The 8,105-nt window shown below is 42.3% G+C and overlaps 1 protein-coding gene across 1 annotated transcript; it reads left to right on the top strand.

The window, feature by feature from the left end:
* Positions 1–1,876: 1,876 nt before the first annotated feature.
* Positions 1,877–6,273, top strand: LOC125286850 (glutaredoxin domain-containing cysteine-rich protein 2). The gene is made up of 3 exons (XM_048232164.1): positions 1,877–2,753; positions 4,260–4,505; positions 5,538–6,273. Exons 1-3 carry the CDS (start codon positions 2,427–2,429, stop codon positions 5,709–5,711), a joined length of 747 nt encoding a protein of 248 aa, XP_048088121.1. The 5' UTR covers positions 1,877–2,426; the 3' UTR covers positions 5,712–6,273.
* The last annotated feature ends 1,832 nt before the right edge of the window (positions 6,274–8,105 follow it).

The following is an 8,105-nucleotide window of genomic DNA, read 5'->3' as shown; positions in this document are numbered from 1 at the left end:
GATGATCATTATTTGATCCATAGGGATCAGTGCAATGGGACGTGATGCCTCTAAAGTGTTTCAAGCAGCCCCCATGCCGTCAGCTTAATATCTTCATCTTCACACCTGGGAGCTGTGCACTGCATGCAGATGCATCTGTGGGTTGCCAAGTTGGGGCATAAATCAGAAAGCTTATTAAATCGTATACCAGGTTAACACGATTTAAGATATTAACCTTAATGTTAATATCATTTGTATACCGTATGTTACATTTCAATTAAATCTGAACATTGCCCAAAACTCTAAAAACAGTCGGTATGACCTTTTTTTTTTACTGGAAGGAGAGTTCGTCGGCAGATTACATGCAGTGTGAAAGACGCTAATTATAAGAAAAATTTGAGAGGAGCTTGCAGTAGTCAGGAGCTTGATCTAACATAGTGCTGTGATGAAATATTCATAGAAATCCATTACCATATTTTTGTCTTTTTTACCAGATTATATAATTACAATAATTAAGTTTGACAGACATCAAGTCTATTTTAAGTAATTGATGAGCAAGTAAGTTTCCATGTCATAATAACCGGCTTAATAAATGACACGTCTCATAAAATATTGATGCTTCAGCTTTGTCTCTGCTCAGCAGGTTCTTCCCCCAAAATATATAGTCCCAGCCACCTGACTCAGGGAAAGTGAGTCCCTCTTCCTGTCCTCTGCAGAGCAAACCTGTTTTGTCACGCTGTGATAAGCCTCTCAACAAAGTAAACTTTGCGCACCAATAATTTACTGGTGAAAAAAAAAACCATGAACATTTTAACTCTCGCCCCCTTTGATTTGATTCCTGGCCAGAGATGGCGGACGCCATAAAGACACAGAGAACCCGGCAGGCGAGCTGCCTGTGTGAGTTGGTAACAGAGCCATAAAAACCTGCTTGAAACAAATCACCTGTGGTGCATAATTCATGAAGCACCAAAAAGGGAAAAGAGGCTCAAGTCAGTCAGTGAGACCTACTCCTCTGGGCCTGTCTAGTAGAACACTAGTGACTTCATTGGCTTCCATATCCTCAGGGTCACGCAAGGGAATGAATAAGCTATGTTGACGACCTTTTGTTTCCTCTTTGCTAGTGTGATTAGCATATCTCTCATACATACTGGCACATAAGGTAAAGTAAAAGTAAAGTGACTGGTATTTTGCAGACACATTTATCCAAAGTGACAGACTCACCTACATGTACAGTCAGGTGGTGACACTGCTACTGCTACACCATGCCACATTACATCTTAATGAATAGTTAGACACATGTTTTTTTTGTTGTTGTTGTAATTTTTTTGCAAAAAAAGCTCAATTTGTTTCAGGATTTTTTGTCTTTGTCAACTTAAAGCATGACACATTAAAACTAAATATTCTTTCAGAATTAACCCAATACTACCTAGATGATAAACACAAAAGCATTCGAGGTAAGCGCAAACTAAAAACCAGTCTGCTGAGTATGGGGCTTGTGTAAATTAATATAGTTCCAGTCTTAACTAGTTACAGCTCTGAAACAGCAAATGAATCCTTCCCTGAGAGGCATGGAAAGCAATTTTTCACTTGACTGAGCCCATAGTTGTACACCAGATATGAACCCAGTAGGAAGTGACAAAATGGCTGTGCGTTCAGATGGAATATAATAATCAGCAGCTAAAGAGATAATTGGTAGATTGATCTGGATATGCATTGGGGTTAATGGCTGCCATTTTGTCTTGTAAAATGGTTCTCAGCTGCCCCAGAAATCTATTTCATGTGATCTGCTGATGTCACTGGATAATTGTATAATAGAGTTAAAACGACAGACAAGATGATACTATAAATTTTTTATTGCAGCTTGAAAAATGATGTGATATATACATTTGGTGTTTGGTGTAATCGATAAAGTGTATGCTCCAAGGCTCTCTAATAACACATAGAGACTCTACTGCGCGCATTGTGTGCTGTGGCAGATGGATGTTATCTAACTGAGAAAACCATCAACCCGTTCCCCTTAGATTCTTCTCCCCGACTGCTCCAGTGCCAAAAACAACATGGCATATAAATCCACACAACGACAAGTGAATCATTTGTATCGAAGTGGAGGCATCTTTTGTTTTCGGGGCGGGGGAAGAACGGAAGACGCACCTGCCGTCGTTCCCTGAGACATTATTATTTCATGGTGCCGCACGGTGTTGGTTTTCCCAGCAGCCCGTTTGTGTACGCGGCCTAGCGCTGAATAATTTAGCGGCGCACTACTCAGTGAAGGATGGAGGGCCAGCTTGCCGGTGGGCTGGATCTCAAGCAGCAAATAGTGAGCAGGGAGCTCGCCTCTCACACGGCTCCCGTGTCACACAGGTGTGCAGGGCGTTCCGCAGCGTACGCCACAGGTATACTCTCCCTCCGGAGCAACGAAACAGAGTGAGGCGAAAAAAACAACGGACATGGAGGAGTCACAGAGGACGTTTGGGCCGCGGTACGCGGAGGCGAAGCCGCGTAAGGTGCGCTTCAAGCTGAACTCGTCGTACAGCGGCCGGGTGCTCAAGCACGTCTACGAGGACGGCCAGGAGCTGGAGAGCCCCGAGGAGAAGTACCCGCACAGCTTCATGCACACCAAGATCCCACGCCACCTGGACGCCGGACAGCTCTGCAGCTTCACTGACATGCCCGAGCAGCCCACAGGGCTCTACGCGCAGAGGATCAACGTCTACCGGGGGGTCACGGGCTTCAGGTCTCCCACCTTCGGTGACCTTCCAGAGGGAGACCCTAATGTGAGTGTTGAGGATATCAATAGATAATGGAAATGTAGATCTATGTGACAGGTCAACCTAGAGATCAACAACTTCTACCTTGTTAGGAAAGCTAAAGGTTAGCAATTAATCATACTCAAAAGTCTGTAGGAGTAGCAACACAAAGTGGCGATGAACATTAAAATGGGATAAAACATTAAAGGTTAATTCCTAAAAGCCCATCTTACATCGACACACATCACAACACACCTTTAAGAAAGCTATTAGGCCACAGTGATACTTAACATTTGCACTATCTCTCTTGCAGGCTACTTTATGGTGCCCAGGGTGGCATTTTTGGAATGCTCATAAATTCTAATATGGTCTATCAGGATTAATAGTATTATCTCTTTAGCCGGTACAGGACATTGACATTTCTATGTTATATCCTGGAGATATGAAAAGAGGTTATCAGTGTATTTTTTTTTATACCAACATTTGAATAAATGGAACTCTTTCTCTTTCTGCCTTTCTCTCCACATCATAAGTGAAGACCTCTGTAATTGGGTTATATAACATTATCTCATTCCTGTCGCACTTCACAGTTTTGCCCTTTAGTATTAGAAGGGCTCCCAAGAGAAAATGGCTGTCGTTCGCCCTTTTTTTTTTTTTACTGCCAAAATTATTCCAGAGGGTTTCTGGTCAAACACCAAACCGCAAAGGCCTCTGAAAATCTTTGTGACTTACGGTTTAATACTCATGATGACAGAAACATTGCCAGATCAAGATCCTATAAGAAAAATTCAAAGGCTCAAACTTCTCCGACAAACTTCTGAGAACTCATCATACTGTAATAAGATATAGACAGTACATATACAATCTTAAAAAGATTTAGCTTTTTCGGTAACACTTTACTTGACAGTATCGACATAAGAGTGAGATGACACTGTCTTGACATATGAAACCTAACCCTAATCCTAACCTCTAAACCTAACCCTAACCCTAAATCTAATCCTAAATCTAATCCTAATCCTATCCCTAACTTGTTATGACAAAAACCGAATGTCACTTAAAAACAGAAGCATTATGTCATAAACGGTTTTAACTTGTTTATGACACGTTCATGACAGTGTCATGACATTCTTATGTCGACACTGTCAAGTAAAGTGTAACCGCTTTTTCTTTTCAGCTTCATAATGGAAAGAGATGTAAAATTCTGAGATGTCATGGAAAAAGTGTATGTGAGAGAGGGGGGAAGAGGCAGAACAACAGCATACTCTATGTCTCTTTCAAAAGGTTCTTTTTAACTCTCTCAAAGGATCAGGATGATAAAGCATGTCGTCCTCTCATCCTCTCTTGCGGTCCTTTGCCCCTTCGGGTCTGCTCACATCTGTGGGATCAGGGCTGGTGAATGAAAGCGAGAGGAAATGCTTTGATCACCGCTGTTGCCTTTATTGTTTGCGATGCTGTGCCGAGAGAGCGCATCTCCGAGTGACCTCGATACCCCCCCACCCCCTCACCCCCTCTCGTGTGTCTGCTCTGGTCCAGGCCCCAGTGCTGGACTTCGGGAAGATCATTATCTACACTAGTAACCTGAGGATCATTCCTGCACCCCAGAGGAGGAGGGAGAGGGAGAGTGAAGCAAGAGGAGCTGGGCAGGATCAAGGAGGAGGAAGAGGAGGAGAAGGAGGAGGAGAGGAGGAGGTTTCCAAGGGTCACAGCCACCGCAGCAGAGGCAAGCACAGAACTAAGTGTGGCCATGGAAACAAAGAGATGACCTCTCCAAAACTCAAGGTAGCTATTGCAGCCATTATAGTCATTTCATACAGGCCTGTAACTATATAACAGCTCCATTTTCTCTTTATACTTTTGGAGTGTTGCTCAATTGTGTTTAATGGATCTGGATTCAAGTAGATGCTGTTAGCCGTACTTAGGAATCTTAGGTCTTAAAATGGCTTTTATGTGTTCAGCAATCAGCATGCAACACTATTGCTGTTGCCTCAAAAGTCCTCTTGTCTATCTCCTGATTGCCTCGCTGTTGATATCACTCATTACTCACTTATTTCTCTCTTCACTTTATCTCAGTTAGTCCCCAAGTCTCCTCATGTCATGTCTTCTCACCACATTCCCCTTCTTTAGTTCCCTTTCCCCATGGAGTTGAGCTTTGTCTCCTCCATCTTGATAGAACTAAAATAAAACCAATGAGGTTTATGCTGAACATCACAAGGCTACACCAGAAAACAGGTCTAATCACATCTGCTTGTCAAGTGATGACATTGATTCTGATGCGCTTGTCAAGTGATGACATTCACATCCGCTTGTCAAGTGATGACATTGAACGATTCAGCGATCGGCAAATTGGTAACACTGTTGACCTGCTTTTAAAAATTGCTTTTATTGTCTGTACGTTATTGTTTTTTTTACAAAGGCATATGTAGAGCATATTTTACAACCACCAACACTGATTTGAGTATCCAATTTAATCAGTGGTCCAAACAGATACTACTGTTTTAAGTATAGCCTATCCACCTATATACGCTTATTTATCATTAAACAGATGTGATTAGACACGTTTTCCGGTTTAGCCTCTGTTCGTTTACCCTCTGTTTAGCCTGACATTCAACATAAACCTTACTCTGCTCTCAAAACATTTCTGAAACATTGTGACCCCGCCATTTTGTTTGCCCAGCAACAATTGTGGTCAAGACATTCTTACGAGACTCTACCATTCCATGGCTGAAATGTGTACTAGCACTTATTTGTATTTGCTTGTCTGTCTTGTTTGTTTGTCTCTGTGTTGGTATGTGTGTTTATTTGGCATGCCAGCAGGATGCCGGTGGCTGTCTGCAGTGTGGCGGTTCGGGCTGTGCCCCCTGCTCCCTGTGCCATGGCAGCAAGCTGTCCATGCTGGCAAACCGATTCAATGAGTCGATCCGAGACCTGCGCTGCCAGGCCTGCTACCCAGAAGGCCTGGAACCCTGCCAGTCCTGTGCCCAGTAGAAGAGCATTAACCCCTGGGTCGGATCACACTCTAATGTAGCTGTGACATGAGCGGAGGGAGCTGCAGCAGGGAGTGGGGACGAGTTTGTGTTTGTGTTGGGGGGTGGCTTTCGGAGTGAGTTCTGGGGGGGGGTTGGACAGTGTGAGAGACGGCTCGTCTTAATAAATTCTCTGAAGAGACCTGAGAGAACACTGCAATTTGGCAACGACGTGATTGTGCTCTTGCGAGAGGAGAGTGTGGACAAAATGACAGACTGGCAGGGAAAATGGCCGTAAATGGGCCGCTGATTACCAAGCGAGTCATGACACCCAATACAGCGGGGGACCTGAGGGGTGAAAAGTGGGCGTGCATAGGCACAACGGGAGTTGATTACAAGACCTACATTGTCAAGAGGGAAGAGCATGAGACGAGAGAGAGAGAGAGAGAGAGAGGGAGAGAGAGAGGGCGACCAAGCTAGAGGTATAGGAAAAAGAGTCTATCAAGTCATTATAGTGATGTTATTATTATTCAAGGGAGAAACAGAGATGTGCAGAGAGAAAGAGAGTGGGAGGGAGGTGGGTAGTGATGGAGAGAGATGCAGAGAGAAAGATAGAGGGAGGGAGGAGGGTAGGGATGGAGAGAGATGCAGAGAGAAAGATAGAGGGAGGGAGGTGGGCAGGGATGGACGAAGAGAAAAAGTGGATATGGAAAGGATAACTTGAACACACTTTGAAGTGGATGTTTTTGGGTAGACCAAAAAGGGAGGAAGGAAGCTCATTAGTTTTGCACAGACAATCCCTGATTAATTGCCTCCTCTAAGATCAGTTTAAATGGAGGTCACATCCCAAGCAAATGTTTGTGCCTTCAGTGCGGTTGGAGCAATGTTTCCACTACACTCTAGGTGTGTTGCTGTCCTCTGAACTCTATAGGTGTAGTTCAGCAAAGGTATATTTTACTCTACACACAGTCAACATACCACACTGGCTCTTCATGAAAAATGTAAAAATTCTCTTGACTGTAAGCAAGCTAAAACAGCTAACATAAGATTTAACATTACAAATGGTGTCTAACTATAGTTCCTTTACAGAATGATCAGTACCAATTTATTATAAGGATACCCTTATAAATGGTTTATGAATGATTTGTTAATAGGTTATTAATGAAGTTGTCAAGACTTTACAAACTATTAATAAGCAGTTATAACCCATTAGATAACAGTGACCTTTTTAACAATCACTTAAAATGTAAATTAGCCTAAGGCTAATGATGTTACAATGCATCAAATGGAAACATTTATATTGAAATTGTACATGGTCCCTAACAAATAAAATGAATAACTAAATAAATAATTTCTGAAACAACATTGCTAAACATTGCTCAAGCCTATGTGCATTGCTGAGTCTTAACCTCCACCAGCACTGTCAACAGAATGGAATTCACCTTGACATACAGTACATACATATGTTCATTGCTCATGAGAATAGTTCATACAAAATGCAGAACTGGTGCAGAAATTGAAATTGGTCATACATATTCTATACACTATGTCCTTTGGTACAAATTGTGTTTAAAAAGGGGACTCGGTAGAGATCCTTGTCTTGTGAAATTCCATTACCTGAGGGACTTGGTTCAGTCTTGTGCAATCTCCTCCTTTTTCAATAAGCCTTGTCAGTTCATATTCGCCTCGTCTACTCCTCTTATTTGCACAGTCCATCATATCATTGCCATCATTTTAGTTTTCAAAATGGCTTGTTGGAAGGTTTTTGTCCAAATTCATGAAAGCATGCAAGACAACCAAATAAATAACACAGTAACTTGAGACATGGAGTTGATTCTTATTTTGACTTTATGTAGAGGCATTAAAATGTAATTAAAAACGTGGTCTGATTGAGTATTATTTCACTTCATCCATTAAGCAACAATTTATGGAGAAGGTTGTAACTTTTATGGCACCATTTAGTGTTCATACATGTCTCTGTCTGCTGGTGCTGTGGTCTTTAAGTGGGTGTCAGTTTGTTCTATCTGTGAATTAAGATAAGAGACTTACAGAAATGTATTATTGATAAAGATCATTGGTTAGATGTATACAAACACAGGATCTTGTGTCCTTGCACACTTGTGTTAGAGTGGGGAGAAGGACTATGTTTTTAATCTCCCCAAATTTGGTGTAAATGTCAGACAAAATGTCTGCAGTTCAGGGTTTTCTATTCCAAGCTCAATTTAATTGGGGACAAGGCATAATCCGTGTCAAGCCAAACCTTTTCTATGTGGAACCGTAGCCAAATGTACACACCACCCATCTTTTGTCAGTCAGACAATGGTAATTTACAAAGGATTAAGGTGGATTTGTTCTACCACCTCACCTCCCTACTACATTCCCTCTTCTCCTGCTCCTCCTCCACCTTTCTCCAGAG

Source organism: Alosa alosa, chromosome 2 (genome assembly GCF_017589495.1).
Source record: "Alosa alosa isolate M-15738 ecotype Scorff River chromosome 2, AALO_Geno_1.1, whole genome shotgun sequence".
Classification (NCBI taxonomy): Eukaryota; Metazoa; Chordata; class Actinopteri; order Clupeiformes; family Clupeidae; genus Alosa; species Alosa alosa.
The sequence above is the reverse complement of the archived record's forward strand: the minus strand, read 5'-3'. Positions and strand labels throughout refer to the sequence as shown.